Raw genomic sequence first — 19,357 nt, 5'->3', positions numbered from 1 at the left:
GGAGAGCGAGACTCCGGCGAGCGCCGCGCCGTTCCCAAGCAACCGGGTTGTTTACGTTTCCGAGGAGAGCGGGGCTTGGAGAGGTCGCAGAAGGACTGAAAGCTTGCGGAGCCGGCTCGACTCGCATCCGCCCGGCCTCCTAGGGAGCCAGCCTGGCTTAGGCTGCAGCTTGTTTTATTTTGGTTGTCTTTCCTTTTTCATCTCGTTTGTCTTGACCCCCCCTCAGAGTTTCTTCGCGATTTCCAGCCATGGAGATAGCGCAGCCCAGAGACCTGGAGCGGTACTTAAGCCTGGCCAAGAGGACGCATGGGGAGCTGTGCCGGCAGAAACGGATCTTCAACGCCAGGAACAGGATCATCGGGGTGAGGCCCTCTACCCGGTGGGAATGGGGGGGGGGGGCGGGCAGCGAGGGGCGGGCGGCGGAGACCAGGGATGAGCCCTTGCAGCGAAACTGCTGATCCAAGCACGGCCGCAAAGGGCACCAGCTCGTCGTGTTAACTGCCGAAGAGGGGGAAGCCCTTCGCAGACACCTACCCTCTCACTTGCAGGACAGGCGAACTGAGTCCTGCAGCAGGGACGGAGCTTGCCTGCAGTGAGTGGCTAGTCAGAGACCGGACGGCGGGTCTCGTTTCTCTGAGCCGGATTTTCTGCACCACCGGGGGTTCCTTCCAGTCTATTCATTTGACACATGCCAGCGAGTTACTATTTTGTGGCACGCCTCAGCTGGGCCCAGGAAATGAGGAATATGGCAATCCCTGCCTGACCTTGCAGAGTTCATGGCCCGATGGACTCTGGCATTAAAACGGTCACATTAGCAAACCGTAAGAGACTCTTAAATACAGAAGACAGGGCCGCCTAGGTGGCTCGTCGGTTGAGCCTCGCACTTCGGCTCAGGTCATGATCTCACAGTTTGTGGGTTCGAGCCCCGCATTGGGCTCTGTGCTGACAGCTCAGAGCCTGGAGCCTGCTTCAGATTCTGTGTCTCCCTCGCTCTCTGCCCCTCCCCCACTCACGCTCTGTCTGTCTCTCTCTCAAAAATAAACACTAAAAAATTATAAATACAGAAAACAAACCGGAGGTTGCGGGGGAGGGGGGGGTGCGGAGCTGGGCCACATGGGTGATGAGCATTAAGGAGCGAGTGCACTTGGGATCAGCACTCGTGTTGTATGTAAGTTATAAATTACTGGGTTCTATTCCTGAAACCGATACTGCGCTGTATGTTAACTAACTTGAATTCGCGTAAATAAATAAATAACATACTCTAAAAAAAATTAACTATATTACAAAAACCAAAAATGGTCCACTGCTCACAGCAGTGGAATCAGGGCTGTGAGGGAGGGGAGCATGGGGTGTCAGGGGTGCACAGACTGAGACTGGGAGAGGACATCAGTGCTTCCTAGAGGAGGAGTTGTTCTGTTCTGCAGATATCTATCAACTAAGAGAAAGGGAGAAGGAAGCTCTGGGGACAGGCTGAAAAGGTATGAAAAGAACTGATGTGTACCTAAGACAACTAGTTAACAGTGGAACAAGGCTTTAAAAAAGATCAGTAGGATTGTTATCAACCGACTAAAATGATCTGGCTGTAACTCCTCCCCTTTGTTTTCCATTTCCAGGGAGACACAGACGCCTGGGATGCTCAGGTTCATGACCAGAAGATTAAAGAAGCAACCGAAAAAGCTAGACATGAAACTTTTGGTGAGCATCTCTCGAAGCCTACCTAGCAGTCTGGGGCTGTATAACTCTAGACTCCGGTCCTCATTGCTTCAAAAGTGTAAAAGCTTGTCATTTTCACACTCTTCGTCCTTTTAAAATTTCACCATTGTTTGTGTTCAGTTAACTTAATGTGCTGTTTCTTTCTCTCTTGAAAGGAAAACAGCTATTGAATTCTATGGGGGGTGTAGGAAATGTATTGTGAGGGTAAATGTACATTGTTCTCGGGAACATAAACCCGAGAACATAACCCCGAGAACATAAAATTTTATGTTTATTTTTGAGAGAAAGAGAGAGTGTGCGCGAGCCGGGGGGACACAGAGAGAGACACACACACGCAGAATCCCAAGCAGGCTCCACTCTCTGAGCTGTCAGCACAGAGCCCGATGCGGGGCTGGAACTCACAAACTGTGAGATCATGACCTGAGCCGAAGTTCGGACACTTAACCGACTGATGCGCCCAGGCGTCCCTGTTCTCAGTTTTCTTTAAAAACCGGACATGGGGGCGCCTGGGTGGCGCAGTCGGTTAAGCGTCCGACTTCAGCCAGGTCACGATCTCGCGGTCCGTGAGTTCGAGCCCCGCGTCGGGCTCTGGGCCGATGGCTCGGAGCCTGGAGCCTGTTTCCGATTCTGTGTCTCCCTCTCTCTCTGCCCCTCCCCCGTTCATGCTCTGTCTCTCTCTGTCCCAAAAATAAATAAAAAACATTGAAAAAAAAAATTTAATAAAAACCGGACATGAAAACCCTTAAACACACACACCATTCTCTGCCAAAAAGTTTCAGACCTTCTCCTGGGGACAGCTGCTTGCACCAGAGGACATAGGGACACTCTTGGTTCACACTGGCTGTGGTGACTCAGAGCAAGATAAGATACTGTCCGAGCTCTGAGATAATTCCAAACAGGGGCGCCTGGGTGGCTCAGTAGGTTGAGTGTCTGATTCTTGATTTTGACTCAGGTCACGATCTCATGGTTCACGGGATAGAGCCCTGAGTGGGGCTCCTTGCTGAGTGTGGGGCCTGCTTAAGATTATCTCTCCCTCTCTGCCCCTGCCCCACCTGTGCGCGAGCTCTCTCTCGCACAAAATAATAAACATTTTTTAAAAAATTCCAAATAGAATTCACTTTCCCACATCAGGTGCAACAGGTCCAGCTTATTTCTTCTTAAAGCACTATAAGGATTTTTTAAATAGAAAGAAGCAGGATGCAAAATTGTATATACCATGGGCTACCCATTAAATGTTAAAATATATAAAAAGAAATAAGCTTAGAAAAAGACAGAAAGGAAATAGACCAAAATGTCAGCAGTGGTGATGTTGGAATGATGGAATACAAGGGAAATTTATTTTTTTCTTTGTACCATTCTCTAGTTCCTAAGCAGTTTACCTTTGTCATGTTTAAAAATAATTCAAACCTGGGGCACCTAGGTGGCTCAGTCGGTTAAGCATGGGACTCTTGATTTTGGCTCAGGTCATGATCTCACAGTTTGTGGGATCGAGCCCCACATTGGGCTCCTCACTGGGCGTGGGGCCTGCTTGAGATATTCTCTCTCTCTCTCTCTCTCTCTCTCTCCCTTTCTCCCCCCCCCCGCCCTTTTCCCACTCGCACACTCTAAATAAATAAATAAATAAATAAATAAACAAACTTGAACAAAATAATTCTTACAAGATAAATAAAACTTACAACAATTATAGGGCAGACACATATGTACCTATTCTTGGCCCATTATTTTCTTTGGTTGTTTGGTTTTTTAAACTGATTTGTAGGTACTCTTTGTATATTCAGAATACTAATTTTGGGGCGCCTGGGTGGCTCAGTCAGTTAAGTGTCCAACTTCAGCTCAGATGATGATCTTGTGGTTTGTGAGTTCGAGCCCCGCGTTGAGCTCTGTGCTGACAGCTTGGAGCCTGGAGCCTGCTTCAGATTCTGTGTCTCCCTCTCTGTCTGCCCCTCCCCCGCTTACTCCCTCGCTTGCTCTCTCTTTCAAAAATAAACATTAAAAATTTTTTTTTAAAATACTAATTCTTTAATGGTTGTGGTACTATTTTGAAGGCTTATATTGCTTTTAGAATCACTAGAAATTATTTTTTAAGGCGGATTCAAATTTATTTTTTCTCTGAACCTTAATCTTATGGATGGGTATGCTATGTCTCTTCTAGCTGCTGAAATGAGGCAAAATGACAAAATCACATGCATATTAGAAGGCCGAGAAAGGAGAGATAGGAAAAGCCTCTGTAAAGCCATCAATGATTTCCAGCAGACCTTCCAGAAGCCAGAAACTCGCCGTGAATTTGACCTATCTGACCCCCTAGCCCTTAGGAAAGATCTCCCAGCCAGGCAGTCAGATAACGATATTCGGAATACAGTATCGGGAATGCAGAAATTCATGGGAGAGGATTTAAACTTCCACGAGAGGAAGAAATTCCAGGAGGAACAAAACCGAGAATGGTCCTTACAACAGCAGAGGGAACGGGAGCGTGCCCGTGCCCACCAAAGATGTGCAGGTAATGAAGCCAAAAGGGACAAGCCGGTCTCAATACTTTCTCCGACCAATCAAACCCGTGGGTTTCCCCCTGCTTTGTTTGGTGTTTCACGTCCTACCACTGTGCTGTGTTGGCCGCCGGGGAAAGAGCCTGTGTTCCAGGATGTAAACGTCTTCATTTCTGAGCTTGCAACTCTGTGCTCCCGCTGGGCTCCAGCCAGGTGCAGGTGAAAAATCCACCTGCACCTGGATGGGGGGGGGGGGGGGGGGGGGTTGGGGGGTAGGGTGCGCCTAGGGCTCAGGGGTCACATGTCCTCACCAGGACCCTCCAGGCCCAGGGAACCCCTCTGGCAAAGCCTCCAAGACCTGGAACAACCTCCATCCCTGAGGCAGTTGCAACAAGTCCAGTAAACTCTGCCTGCACTAAGGTGACCGGTGTTTTCTTTTTTTTGTTTAAAAAAAAAATTTTTTTTTTTGGTAATTTTCATTTATTTTTGAGAGAAAGAGTGCGAGTGGGGGAGGAACGGAGAGAGAGGGAGACACAGAACCTGAAACGGGCTCCAGGCTCCCAACTGGCAGCAACAAAGCCTGATGCGGGGCGCGAGCTCACGAACGGCGAGATCATGACCTGAGCCGAGGTCGGACGCCTAACCGACGGAGCCACCCGGGCGCCCCAAGGTGACCGCCAAGCTGCCGCATCCGAGCTCCGTTTTCAGGCGGCTCCTTCATCCGCGGCCTGTGCCATAGCTGGTCATCTCTTCCTCCTGGAAATACTTCCTCCGCCAGCTTCCGGGACCCGCTCTCATCGCGGCTCCCCTCCCCCGGCCCCCTGGTTGGTTTCTCCTCCCCTTCGGAACCAACCTCCGGATGTTGTTGCTTACCAGTGCCCTCTGCGCCCCGCCTGCCTCAACCACACTCGGTCTCCTGGCGCTCTCAACTCGTCTCGTGGGTTTAGATACCACCGATGGGCCATCATTCCCCCAAACGTACCCTTCCAGCCTGGATTCTTCCCTGATTCTCAGCCCACACGTCCTGTCACCTCTGGACGTTTATCTGCTCTTGGGCGTCTAACGAACTTATCAGAGTCAACACAAGACACCCTGGCCTGCCCCCCGTGAACCGCCACCCCTGTCAATGGGAACTCCATTGTTCCAGTTGCGCAAGCCCCAACCCCAAGGCGTCTTGACTCCTTCCTTGGTCTCACATGCCATGTCCAGTCCAGCAGCAAATCGCCCCAAATCACAACCGCCTCTCTCCACCTCCACTCTTACCCCTCTGGGCTAAGCTGTCAGCATCTCTCAGCGCGATTTTTGCAATCGCCTGCAGGTGGTCTCCGTGCTTCTGCCCTCGGCCCTCTATAGTTGCTTCTCAACCCAGTGGCCAGGATGATCCTGCTAAACATTAAGCTAGATCTTTTGCGCACACGCTTCCAATAGCTTCTCATTTTACTCAGAATAAGCAGCAGATTCATCTCAAGGACCGGGAAGGTCTTCGTAGTCTGGAACGATCCCCTACCGCGCGGCCTTTCATTCATCTCATTCGCGCCACACTGGCTTCCTCACTCAGAATGTTAAGTGTGTCAGGCTCACTTCTGCCTCAGGGCCTTTGCACCTACTGTTTCCTCTGCCTGGAAACATTTCCCCATATATCTGCATGGCTTGCCCCTTATCCTTCTTTGGGTCTTTGATGAAATGCCATCTTACCAGAGAGGTCTCTCCCCTGACCACTATTTTCCATTGCAACCCCGTACCCTCCCCCATGCCCATACTCTGTATCCCTTTCCTTGCTGTATTTTTCTGCAAAGCCCCATCACTGACATACCGTATGGTTATGTATTTGTCATCCCTCTCCCCAGCATCCTATCCCAGGCTCGTTGAAGGCAGGAGATTTGCTCCGTCTTATTCACTGCTCTGTCTTTCGTTCTCGGCACATAGATATCTGTTGAACGGTGCATCCGTAGGGCTTTCAACATCTCAGCCACCTCCCAGGCTCTCCACATGTCCATCTCTGGCTAAAAGACTTTGTCTCAGCCTCGGACTTGGTCCTTGAACTGCCCCCTGGACATCTCCCCGGACTTGGTCCTTGAACTGCCCCCTGGACATCTCCCCGGAGTTGGTCCTTGAACTGCCCTCTGGACATCTCCCCGGACTTGGTCCTTGAACTGCCCTCTGGACATCTCCCCGAACTTGGTCCTTGAACTGCCCTCTGGACATCTCCCCGAACTTGGTCCTTGAACTGCCCTCTGGACATCTCCCCGAACTTGGTCCTTGAACTGCCCTCTGGACATCTCCCCGGACTTGGTCCTTGAACTGCCCTCTGGACATCTCCCCGAACTTGGTCTTTGAACTGCCCTCTGGACATCTCCCCGAACTTGGTCCTTGAACTGCCCCCTGGACATCTCCCCGAACTTGGTCCTTGAACTGCCCCCTGAACATCTCCCTGGACTTGGTCCTTGAACTGCCCTCTGGACATCTCCCCGAACTTGGTCTTTGAACTGCCCCCTGGACATCTCCCCGGACTTGGTCTTTGAACTGCCCCCTGGACATCTCCCCGAACTTGGTCTTTGAACTGCCCTCTGGACATCTCCCCGGACTTGGTCCTTGAACTGCCCTCTGGACATCTCCCCGGACTTGGTCTTTGAACTGCCCCCTGGACATCTCCCTGGACTTGGTCTTTGAACTGCCCCCTGGACATCTCCCTGGACTTGGTCTTTGAACTGCCCCCTGGACATCTCCCTGAACTTGGTCTTTGAACTGCCCTCTGGACATCTCCCTGAACTTGGTCCTTGAACTGCCCCCTGGACATCTCCCTGGACTTGGTCTTTGAACTGCCCTCTGGACATCTCCCTGGACTTGGTCTTTGAACTGCCCCCTGGACATCTCCCTGGACTTGGTCTTTGAACTGCCCCCTGGACATCTCCCTGAACTTGGTCTTTGAACTGCCCTCTGGACATCTCCCTGAACTTGGTCCTTGAACTGCCCCCTGGACATCTCCCTGGACTTGGTCTTTGAACTGCCCCCTGGACATCTCCCTGGACTTGGTCCTTGAACTGCCCTCTGGACATCTCCCCGAACTTGGTCCTTGGACTGCCCTCTGGACATCTCCCTGGACTTGGTCCTTGAACTGCCCCCTGGACATCTCCCCGAACTTGGTCTTTGAACTGCCCTCTGGACATCTCCCTGGACTTGGTCCTTGAACTGCCCTCTGGACATCTCCCCGGACTTGGTCCTTGAACTGCCCTCTGGACATCTCCCTGGACTTGGTCTTTGAACTGCCCCCTGGACATCTCCCCAGGCACTTCAGAACATCCTGGAGAGTAACCCTGAACTTCCCTCTGGCTCTGCTCCTCCCCCCACCATCCTCCACTCCATCAATGACACCTCCTTCCCTAGTCAAGTCACAAACCCAGGAGTCCTCCTTGAGCCACCCTTGTTCTCAGGCCATCCTCAATTCCTGTCCTTCCACCTCCTGCATGTATCTTGAATGGCCCACTTCTCCCATCCCTGCTGTCACCACAGTGATACGAGTCACCACCTTTTATTTATTTATTTATTTATTTTTAATCACCTGGAGGGACCACACCAAGGGCTTTCTAATAGTCCTTCATGTTCTTTCTTGTCCTTTCTGGTCTCTTCTCAACATAGCAGTCAGAGTGCTGATTTTTAAACAATGTCACCCCTACTCCCTCCATCCCAGCTTAAAACCCTCCAATGGCTTCCCTCTTACATCTGGAACAAAATGCAAAATCCTCTGTAGCCTACAGGGCCCTGCGTGCTGGGCCACTGCTCAGCCCCTGTGTCACCTTGTGCTCCCTACCCCACTCACTGTGTTCCAGCCACTTGGTTTCCTTTCACTTCTGGGTGCCAACAGATCCTTGCTCACGTCAGACCCGTTGCACCTGCTCTCCACCCAGCTTCTTGTCCTTCCAGACCTCAGCTCCAAGGTCACTTCCTCCCAGAGAAGCACTCTTCCTCTCTTCCTCCCCATCCCCGTCTGCCTAGCCAGGTATTCCCAGTGAGTTCCCTCCCAGGACCCTTTCCCCCTACAGCACTTCCGCAGTGTGCATTCATAGATCTCTTTCGGGGTTCATCTGTTTATGACCTGGCTCATCGCCCAGACAGTAAGTTCGCCAAAGGCAGGAAGAACCCTTTCTGTCTTGACCGTCACTACACACTTTGTGCCCTGCAAAGGGCACAGTCCTGTGTGTACCTCCTCGTGGCGCTGTGTCAACTGAAAGGATGAATGAAGGAGGGGAAGACAGATGAAGCTCAAGTGGAACGGAGGCCCCTGCCTCACGGCTGGAGTTCGCTCTTGTGTTTGGACATCAGGAAGATGCCATGGGACACAAACACCACGTGAAGGACCTTTGGATCGGTGGCTTTTTTTTTTTTTTTAAGTAACAACCCTGCAATGTAGGAGTTGTCCTGCTTCCCAGATGAGGGCTGGAGGCTCGGAAAAGTTGGGTAATAGTTCAGGTTTGCAGAGCTAGGGAGTGTCTGGGCTGGGATAGGAGCCTGCTCTTATCTGAGTCCAGATCTTTACCTTTTGTTGTTTGGATGTTCCACGTTAACCTCTTTTGATGCTGCTGCTGCTCATTGGCCTGGAAAAGTCCTCCTAGTGTCACTGCATGAATATCTCCCCACTCTGACACCCCTCCTCTGCGGAGCCCCATCTGGTCCCCACAGCAGAGCTCCCTTGTCCATTGTAAGAAGATGGATGAGGGCCCCAGCCCAGGACCACAGCAGACATCACCAACCCCAGCAGAATTTACCCATCCCCAGCAGACATCACCAATCAGCAGCAGACCTTACTGATCCCCGGTAGTGATGCTGACCCTTGGGGCCTGCACCCAAGAGCTCTACCTGAATCACCTCATCTAAGTGTCCCAGCAGCCTTCAGCATCCCCTCTCTCTGGGTGAGGGCAGGATAAGAAGAGACGCGTGGCTGGACACTCCACAGGGTGCTCTGCGCACCTGGGAAGGAGCTCTGGGTGGGCAAGCGAGGTGTGACTGCGTTTCGCTTCCTTTCAGAGGACCTCTACTTCAAGACAAGGCTGCAGTTTGATGAAACGGCCAAGCATTTACAGAGTCTGGAAAGTGCCACCAGAAAGGCGGTTTGTGCAGCTGTGAAAGAATTCAACAGGAACCAGGTAGCTCCCGGGACGCCCCAGTCTCCCCGTCCCAAGTCCCAAGCTCAGCCCTTCACCGGCTCACACCACACAATCCACATGGCCCCCCCGGGGGCTGCCCTGGTACAGATTGAGTGCGCCCCCTCCCCTGCTCCTGAGCTTGGGAGCCTGGGGATGGGGGGGGGGGGGGCGCGGTGGGCTTGTCTAAACTCTGCAAACCTCAGATTCTTCTCTAACACCGAGGACAGTGACATCTACCTAAACAGCCATCCAGCACTGCTCTGGCATCCTGTCTTGGTCTCACTTCTTTGTCACCTCTCAGAGCTCATCCTCATCAAGACCAGGTCCTGGCACTCACTAAGGGCAACAATCATCATGTTGATGATCGGGGCTCCTGACACCTCCCTCCTCTCTAACCTCTGCGGGACCTCCTCCCAAACTCTCCACCTGCGGCCTTTTGCTGCGCCCGGTCCCGCACTGGCCTTGCTTCAAGCTCTCTATTCCTCCAGTTAATCGGACCCTGGCTCCAGATTTCTTTACAAATGCAGTTCTATTTCCTGGGTGGGATGGGGGCCGCCCTGGATTCATTTATCCGGTGCACTGGTTGCCCAGAACTGTGGTCTGTGGAGTAGGGCAGGCGGGACGATGAGCTGGAGAGCAGGAAGCGATAGGAGAACTCTACTCCAGTGTCCCATGTGTGCATGTGTAGTATGAAGCACTGTTCATGTGTGGTCTAATGGTATCACGCTGTGAGATAAATATATTGGAGACACAAGCTCAAAAATGTCCTGCTGGTGGGACATTTATGTAATCAAAACCTCCGGGAGAGGCGGGACTAGAGACCAGAGACCAGAGAGAATGTTGGTTTTCAGCGGGGCAGGGGTTGGGGGGTGGGGCGGTGGGGTGGGGACCGAGGAGGACAAACTGCCAGGGATGGGGGGAGGCCAAGGGCAGACCGAGGCACCAGCCGGGAGACCGAAGGCCATCTTAGACATCCTCTGGTCCTTGCCTTGTGTGCAGACGATGCCCAAGAGGAGAGGTCACCTGCTCCAGGGCCCGCAGAGAATTCATGGTAGATAGGGCTTTTGTGTACTGTGTGCTGGGTACTCTGTGCCGTGAGCTGGGTGCTGTGAGCTGGGTGCTGGGTGCTGGATGCTGTGTGCTGGGTACTGTGTGCTGGGTGCTGGGTTCTGTGTACTGTGTGCTGTGAGCTGGGTATTGTGTATTGGGTGCTGTGTGCCGTGTGCTGGGTGCTTGGTGCTATGTGCTGTATACTATGTGCTGGGTGCTGTGTACTGGGTGCTGGATTCTGTGTACTGTGTGCTGTGAGCTGAGTGCTGTGTACTGGGTGCCGGGTGCTGGGTGCCGTGTGCTGGGTGCTTGGTGCTGGATGCTGTGTACTGTGTGCCAGGTGCTATATGCCATGTACTGTGTGCTGCGTACTGGGTGCCGGGTGCTGGGTGCCGGGCGCCGGGTGCTGTGCATTGTGGCTGCTCTTCCGGCCATTCATTTAGTCGCTCGCTCATTGGCTCAGCGGATCATTTAGCGAGCCCTCCCGCTGGGGGACCGCCCTTGGCCTTCCCGGAAACCGTGTCGCCGCACTCGCCGATGCTCTCACTCGGTAACCTCCGGTAACCTCCGCGGCGAGCGCCTGCACCGCGCCAGCCCTCTCAGGTCCCCCAGCTCCGCGTGCGAGCTGCCAGGCCACGCCCCCAGGCCACGCCCCCCGCGCCCTGGGAAGCCGCCGTCGGCTTTTGAGGCTCTGCTCCTGGGTGGAAACAGGCCTGAGCATCCAGGCAGAGGCCCAGGTAACCGTCCTCTCCGGAGCCACTTGAGGGCGGGCCGGTCCGGCTCCGCAGAGGAGGCCCGCACTGGAGGATGTCCCCCTGGGAGAAGAGGGCTGCTCCCCCAGGAGAATGTGTCCTGTCCCTCCCCCCACCCCCCGAACCCCCACCTCATCGTGCCAGGACAGTCACCTCTGCTCACACTTCACGGCCCGAGGAAGCCACGTGGCCACGAGCGCTCTAAGCAGGTGGGGAAGTAAGGCTGCGCCGCCTTGCAGGAGGAGCTGGGGAGATAGTTTGTGACCAGCGGCAATGACTGTCACACGTGCTCGTGAGGTCGTCGTGGGATTAAACGAGTTAATACACGCAGCGTGTTGGCCCGTTTAGCGCACTGTCATCCAACTACCTTCCCCGGCCAGAGGGGTATGATTAGTCGATAAACAAACAACGAATTAATTGTTTAATTAACTCAGTGCGTGAGTCCGGGCTCGTCCCACCGCAAAGCCTGTGCTGCCGTGACGCCGTCGAGCTGGCCTTTCGTGAGCGCGCGCGGCGTGCGGGCACCTTGCCCAGCGCCCTGTTTGCTGCTAGAGAGAACCGGTAACACCGAGCCGAGAACTGGCTGCAGCCCAGAGAGGGGGCGTGACTTGCTCCGGTCACATGGCCAGGGCCCTGTCCCTCCACTCCTCACCCTCCCCGGAGCAGGGATCTGACCCGGAATCTGTCTGTCCCCGGGGCCCGTGGCAGACGTGCATCGAGAGCATTTTCACCTTTGAGGGGTCGCCGCCGTTGTGAATCACTCTGGCGGGTGTTCTCTGCGGCCTGCGGCCGCCCAAGGGGACCAGGGCCACTGGGAGGGGCACGCAGCCCTGCCCTGGGGGAGATGGTGGCCTAACCTGGGGAGGCCGCCCCCGCTTCGACAAATCAGTGCAGAGGGGGGGATCCCTCAGCCCAGCCCTCGCGCCCCCTATCACCCAGGCAGCCAGGGTCCAAGGGCCTCCCCGCGCCTGCGCGCCTGCCCACTCTCCGCCCCCGCCCTACCTGTCCCAGGCGCACTTTACCATTGTCTTCCTTCAAGAGACCCCAGTGAGATGCGCCAGCCTTGCCTCAGTCCCCACGGGGTCACCCAGGGCATCTTCCTCACTGTCCGTCCTCCCCTGTGCAGGCCACCGAGTCAGCGGAAAGGAAGACTCGGGAGAAAAAACAAGAACAAGAAGACGACTTGGCCGAGATCTCCAACCTGCTGCGTGGGGACCTGCTCTCCGAGAACCCGCGGCAGGCAGCCAGCTCCTTCGGGCCCCACCGCGTGGTCCCCGACCGCTGGAAGGGCATGACCCGGGAGCAGCTGGAGCAGATCCGTCTGGTTCAGAAGCAGCAAATCCAGGAGAAGCTGGTACCTGCCCGCCCATCCCCCACCCCAGCCCCCAGCCCCCAGCCCCCAGCCCCCAGCCCCCAGCCGCAGATCTGTACCACCCGCTGCCTTCCTGCAGCCGTCTAGTTCTCACCGCTGCTGTACTTGTCCCTAGAAGCAGCTCTCAAGGGGTTTACGTTTGGGGAGGTAGGGAGATATGTACTGGGGTGGAAGTAAGGCTGGGCCAAGGGGGTGAAAGGTGCTGAGTTTGAGAAGGGTCCCCAGGGGACTGGGAAGTGACATTGGAACAAAGACCTGAAGGAGGGGAGGGAGTGCACCACGCGAGTATTGCAAGTATTGCAAATATCGGAGGAAGGACCACCAGGGGATGAACTGCAAGGACAAGGCATTGAGGCAGGAGTAGAGAAGAGCAGGGAGCCTGGTGGGCTGTGGAGGAATGAGGGGGGAGGGAGAGGAAGAGCTCTGGGAGGGGGAAGGTCAAGGTCCTGGCAGCCCATGGGGAAGAGCTTTTCTGTGATGGAGATGAGGAGCACCGGAGGGTTTTGAGAGGAGTGACACGTGTGGCAGGATCCCTCTTGCTGCTGTTTTGAGAAAAGGCTCTATTGGGGTGGGGGTGGGGGATGGGAGGAGAGGGCCTGTTACGGAGGCTGTTGCAGCGGTCAAGGTGAGAGATGATGTTGGCTGGTCCAGGGCCCTGGCAGCCAGGGTGCTGAGAAATGGTCAGATTCTGGATCTATTTTGAAAGTAGAGTGAGCAGCATTGGTTGAAGGGTTGGGTGGGGCATATGAGACCCAGAGGAGTTAAGGATTACTCCAGGCCTTGTGGCCTGGGCAATGAGAAGGATGGAGTTGGCATTTACAGAGATAGGAAGAGGGCGAGAGGAGCAGGTTGATAGGGGAATGGAAGTCACAAGCACAATTTTGGAAATTATATGTGTGCAGTGTGCATTACACATCTGTATCTGTTAGGATTCCATGCCTGAGCATGGCAGAAAACCCTAACTGACAGCATCTTAAATAAAACAGGACTTTATCTCTGGCATATAGACATCACATGGCAACTCCAGGGTCACTGACTAACATTCTGCCATCCTTGGCAACTGGCTCCCACCTCCTAGTACATTGTGGCTGCTTGAGCCCCAGCCCTCACATGCATAGTCCATCTAGCAGGAAAAGGAACGAGGAAGAACACTCTAAGGACATTTCTCGGAAGTTTCACAGGACACTTCCACTTAAATTCCACTGGATAACAGTTAGTCACAAGGTTGCCCCTAACTGGGAAATGTAGTGTTTATTTCAGGCGGCAAGGTAGCCGGCAATGGTTTTATTGAGGAAGACAGAAAAATGGCTACCGGGAGGCAAGTAGCATTTTCTGCCACAACCTAAAGCCAGTAGGCCGTTGGATACATAGTCGGGAGTTCAGAACAAGGTCTGGAGACATAAGCATAGAGGCATGGCCACACAGAGAGTATTTAAAGCAGCGAACCTGGCTGAGGTCACGCAGGGAATGAGTGAAGACAGGGAGAAGGGGACTAAGGACTGAATCATGGGACAACCCCCACCCCCACCTTCATTTATAGAGAGCGGGGGGGGGGGGGCTGAGAAGGAGCAGCCAAAGAGGGAGGAGGGACCCAGCACGGGGAGCCCCCAGGTCAAACCCTGTGGCTGGGCTGCTGGCTGAACCCAGGATCCAGGGGGCAGTCACTGGGGACTCTAACAGGAGCATCTTTGGAGGAGGCGTGGGGGGACAGAAAGGTAACAGGCAGGCAGGAAGTGGAGACCCACCGATGCGGACACCGCTTTCAAAGCGCTTTGCTGAAAAAGGTGCAGAGAAATGGGGTGGTTGTTTTTTCTGATTATGGAAGTAACAGCCTACGTGTTATGCCACGAGGGCGACGCAGTAGAGAGGGGGAAATTGACGTCAGAGGGGACTTGCTGGAGCCCGTGTCCCCGGCAGGAGAACAAGGCCCTGGGAGCACCAGTTGAAGCTTGGGGTGGGTGGGAACTCAGGCTGATCGTCCTTGGCCGTGGGGGTGGGCTTCACTTCTGGAACCCCTATTTTCTGGGGAAACAGGAAGGGAGGTCAGCAGCCAAGGGTGAGGGGGTCAGGTTGGGGGTTCGAGGACTGAGAATGGTCATTAGGAGAGCTGGAAAAGAATGGCCTGGGAGAAAGGGGAGGGATGGCCAGGCAGAGCCAGGGCTGGAGGCCATGCACTTGAAGTGTCCTCGGTGAGTGCAATCAGATGACGTTCCCCGGCCACGCTTAGCTGTACAGACCTGCCCGGCATGTCTGACCCAAGTGAGAATTTCGAGGGCACCGAGGGCGTCTGCACCAGGGGGTGTCAGCCATGGACGCCGGGCTGAACGAGGAGGGAAATGAAGTCACAGGAGAGCCAGGACAGTAGAAAGCACGTGGTGAGTGGATGGCAGGTCCCGGGGTGGGGCGAGGACTCGAAAAAGCGGGCTGCTGGAGAGAGGGTGGAAAAGGCAGATCAGAATGGTGGTGGACCGGACACTTGAGGGTGACACTAGGGAGGCTGACATCCTTGGTAATGACAAGGTGGGGGCAGATGTTCTCAAAGTGGGGGTCTCTGGACCGGCAACATCGGCATTGCCTAGGAACTTGGGAGAAATGCAGATTCTCAGGCCCCACCCCAGACCTTCTCAACCAGAAATCCTGGGGCAGACCCACAGTCTGGGGCCAGGAAAGCCCCCCAGGGGTTCTTCTGATGCCCACTGGAGTTCGAGGATCACTGGTAGGCTGGGCCCAGGGGGTGACAGCTGATAGGCTGGCACTAGGTCTTTGGAGAGGAGGGGGGATCACGGAGAAGCCAGGAAGAAGGAAGTTCTCAGGCCTGCAAGGGTGGACGGGGCTGCCCCAGGGTCAGCAGATGACCACCCCAGGTGGGGTGCTGGCAGGTGCCATGGTCAGTGTGAGCTTCTGAGCAGGCAGGTACTGGGGGAGGGCAGCGGCCTGGCTCAGGAAAGGGGGAGCGGGTGGAAGAGCTCCCCTGCTGGCTCTCGTCCAGGCGCACAGGGTCAACAGTGTGGGAGGGAAAGCAGCCCCTGCGTGAGAGGGGACAGCCGGGGGCAGGCAGGGAAGTAGCCCGAGGTGGGAAGAGCCCCGAGGTTGGCAGGGAATGTGGGTCGCCCTTGCCAGGCCCTGCTCTGTCCTTCACTCCTACAATTCAGCCCAACTGTCTGGCAAGGAGGGACGGCCACCTGTCCTCAGAGCAGCATTTTTATCTGATTTTCAATCTTCGTAGAAAATTAAGACGGAAAAGCGCAAAGGGGAAAAAAGCCTAGACCAGGCCTCACCGCTCAGAAATCCGCCTGCCCCCTTCCGCACCCCTGTATGCCCTCCAGAGCACTTCCCCCCTCTGCATGGAGACAGTTTGGAAAATTGAGGTCAGACAAAGAATAGGTAGGCTGTCTGTCTCTTAGTCCAGGGCAAGCAGGTTCCCATGGCACTCCGTATTCTTTTTTTCCCCCAAGTTTATTTATCTTGAGAGAGAGAGAAAGAGAAAGTGAGTGAGCAGGGGCAGAGAGGGGGAGAGAGAGAATCCCAAGCAGGCTCCGTACTGTCAGCTCGGAGCCCAACTCCGGGCTCGAACCCACAAACCCTGAGATCGTGACCTGAGCTGAAATCAAGAGTCAAACATTTAACCGACTGAGCCCCCCAGGGCGCTCCAGCATCCTGTATTCTTTTAAAAATTTTTTTAAACATTAATTCATTTTTGAGAGAATGTGAGCAGGGGAGGGGCAGAGAGAGGGGGAGACACAGAATCCCAAGCAGGTTCCAGGCTCCGAGCTGTCCGCACAGAGCCCGACGCGGGGCTCGAACCCACGAGCTGTGAGATCATGACCTGAGCTGAAGTCAGACGCTCAACCGACTGAGCCCCCCGGGCGCCCCAGCATCCTGTATTTCTTGACGAAAACACCTTGTGTTATGACTCAGGGCAGCTGTGAGTAGCCTCACTTTACAGGTGAGGAAACTGAGGCTCAGACAGGCAAAATGACTTGCACTGTAGGCGGCAGAACCGGGCACCAGCTTCCTCTCGGTCCTGGGTGGGGGGCCGGGCCCTCTGCCAGCCCGTCTGCACCCGGTGGCTGGCAGGCCCAGGTCGGGGGGAGGGGGGGGGAGGGGGGGGCACCGCTGAACACTCTACTTCTGCTCATCGGGTGAGCGGAAGCCCCGCCCTAAAACCCCACGGAAGGGAAGGAGGTGTGTTCGTCTTCAGACCCGGTGCCACCTGCTTTCGCTTCCTTTTGCGGGAGAAGGCTGAGCTGACCAATGATTCAGACTCAGGACGGCCGGTAGAACGGCTCACGTTTCTGGGAGCGACCCCTTCCCTCCGCACTGATGGGGTTTCCTCTTCTAGGGCTCAGTGGTTTTTATAGAGGGGGCTGGAAGCCAATGAGGAGTTAGCTGAGATGCAGAAATTCACCCCCAAGGCCTTGAGCCCGCTGGCCTTGGGTGGGGCTGCCGCTTCAGTAGGTTCTAGAAGCCACCAGGTGATCCCCGTGTTCAGCGGTGCGCCCCACTGGCAGCGTCCGGGTAGGAGGGCCCACGGAGCCCTGGGCTGGCAGCTGGCGCTGGTCTCCTCTGATGCCCTGCATGATGTTGCTCACCTGCCTGCCCCCTCTCTGAGCCTCAGTTTCCCCATCTGTGAAACGAGAGGCCGATTCTCCCGGGCGATCCCCTGGATCTCTTCCTGGGGGAGGGGGGGCGGTGGTGGTGAGTCGCCTCTCCCCCCTCCAGCGGCTGCGGGAAGAAGAGTGGCAGCGAGACAGGGACTGGGACCGGCAGAGGGTGCAGAGGGCTCGCTCCACTCTGCTCCTAGAGCGGCAGCAGAAACGCCAGCAGCGGGACCTACGCCGGGCACTGGACTGCGCCAACCTCAGCCTGGCCAAGGAGCAGCGCTCGCAGTGAGGGCCTGGGCCAAGGGGCAGGGGGAGGGGGAGGGGTGACGGCCGAGCAGGTGGGGCCGGCGGGGGGCACCGGAGCCGAGATCATCCCGCCGAGGCTTGGGGACGGTCGGGCAGGCAGCGCGGGCCCACCTCCCCGAGTCTTTCCCACGCAAGGGCCCCAGGCCCCGGCTGTGTATCTCACCGAAGCCCCCTCGCAGCAGTGACTTGGGCTCGGGCACAGCCTCCGGGTAGAGAATTCAAGCAGAAGGGAGAGAGGAGCTGAAAGCCACAAGCCGGAAATTAAGTGCTTGGAAACCACTGGTGCCAGCACAGGCCAGGAGACCCTCCGTGGGAGGCGCGCATGCGGGCATAGCGCCCCCCAGCGGCTCAGACATGGGTGCGGGTCGTGGGGTACACCCAGGGCCCTGGGAGCCCCAGGGGAGGGCTCTGAGTGGGCCTGGGGGAGTCAGAAGGCTTTTCTGAGGAGGTTGCTTGGCATAGACATCGGGAGGTGGCGGGGGAGGGGGAGGGGGGGCGGGAGGGGGGAGGGACCATGCCAGCTACTGCAGTTGCCAAGGGCAAGCTGCAGTCTCTTCCTCACACGGACAGACCCCACGCATAGTTCAGAGTGCCAGCTACAGAAAACGTCTAATGCAGATCCGTAGGTGAACTTGGTAAAAAACAAAACAAAACAAAAAACACAGTATTGGGGCACCTGGGTGGCTCAGTCGGTTAAGCATCCGACTCTTAACTTCAGCTCAGGTCATGATCCCATAGTCATGAGATCGAGCCCTGGGTTGGGCTCTGTGCTGGGCATGAAGCCTGCTTAAGACTCTCTTCCTGTCCCTCTGCCCCTCACCACCCTCTCTGAAATCCCCCCAACCCCACACCAAACCCCACATTACTTATTGACTTAGTTATTTGTGTATCCGTCAAGCTCTTGGCTTGAACTCAGAAGAGACCCACCAGTATTTTCTCTAATCAGGTGTCTGTTTCCTGGCGGGTCCATTGCTGGCTGGTCACTTCCGCTGGGGGCCCCAGAGGAACAGTAGAGATGATCCCACAGAATGGAATGAACAGATGTCTTTACAGCCACGTCCACAGAGATTTAATTCTAAGACCTCTGCAGACTATGCCGGTGCCAGTACCCAACGTAACCGCAGGGCAATGATAAAACACATCCCTCCCTCACCCTTGAGCTCCTCGGGCTGGAATGTATTCCGTATCCCGGGGCTAACACACGGGTAAAAAGTCTGTGGCCTTCTTCCTACATATTAAAAAAAATAGATTCCTAAGGAAACCAGGCATTTGCTGATTTTTTTTTCCCCCTTGTTTTATTTTCAGGAAAAAATATATGGAAGAAGTCTATACAAATCAACCCACTGAAGATTATTTCACGCAATTTAATACAGGAAGTCGATAGTGAAAAAGACACGGTCCTTGTCTTCTGAATTGTTCATGCATAAAACGCAGCAGCCTTTTGAAGAGTCGCATTTATTACAAAGAAATACACCCCGTGTTTCAGGAGTGACTTTCGACTCTGCTTTTTCACGGCGGGCAAACCGTGTTAATCCCCTCCCCTGTGTGTGTACGAGGTTTCTGTTCAGCTCTGCCCCGAAAGTGTGTTCCCAGAGCAGCCGTGGGGGCCGTACAGGGATGGCGTAGACGTGGCCCTGCCAGGAACATCCCAGAGAGAGTGGCATCCGAGAGGGCCTGTGTGTCACCGGCACCCCGGGTCCAGCTGCCATGAAAGCTAACGGGAGCACTCACTATATGCAAGGCATTTAGAACAATTTGACCCTCGGGGCGGCTAGTGGAGGGTGGGTATCTTTATTACTCATCTGCTCTGGGAGAGGAGCCTGAGATACAGACACGTTAAGTGTCTTGCTCAAGGTCACGTGGACAGGCAGTGATGGGCCTGGGGTTGAAGCCAGGGCGTCCGGCTCTCCTGGTTCTGGTAACAGAGACCCCAAAA

At 55.2% G+C, this 19,357-nt stretch overlaps 2 protein-coding genes across 5 annotated transcripts in view; one reads left to right on the top strand and one right to left on the bottom strand.

The window, feature by feature from the left end:
- Positions 1-8,433, bottom strand: part of SMC1B (structural maintenance of chromosomes 1B) — an 86,844-nt gene extending 78,411 nt beyond the window's left edge. The window contains exon 1 of the mRNA XM_058741017.1: positions 8,014-8,433. The gene's annotated coding sequence lies outside the window, so the exon portion shown is untranslated. The remainder of the gene's footprint in view (positions 1-8,013) is intronic.
- RIBC2 (RIB43A domain with coiled-coils 2) lies at positions 77-18,913 on the top strand. Of its 4 annotated transcripts, XM_058741025.1 has the most exons (8): positions 77-362; positions 1,614-1,695; positions 3,866-4,210; positions 9,219-9,337; positions 10,337-10,388; positions 12,266-12,493; positions 17,234-17,400; positions 18,727-18,913. In XM_058741025.1, exons 1-8 carry the CDS (start codon positions 249-251, stop codon positions 18,766-18,768), a joined length of 1,149 nt encoding a protein of 382 aa, XP_058597008.1. In that variant the 5' UTR covers positions 77-248; the 3' UTR covers positions 18,769-18,913. The 4 variants fall into 4 exon arrangements, with proteins under 4 accessions (XP_058597008.1, XP_058597009.1, XP_058597010.1 ...); XM_058741026.1 differs by lacking the exon at positions 10,337-10,388; XM_058741027.1 differs by lacking the exon at positions 17,234-17,400.
- The last annotated feature ends 444 nt before the right edge of the window (positions 18,914-19,357 follow it).

This window comes from Neofelis nebulosa, chromosome 8 (genome assembly GCF_028018385.1).
Source record: "Neofelis nebulosa isolate mNeoNeb1 chromosome 8, mNeoNeb1.pri, whole genome shotgun sequence".
NCBI lineage: Eukaryota > Metazoa > Chordata > Mammalia > Carnivora > Felidae > Neofelis > Neofelis nebulosa.
The sequence above is the reverse complement of the archived record's forward strand: the minus strand, read 5'-3'. Positions and strand labels throughout refer to the sequence as shown.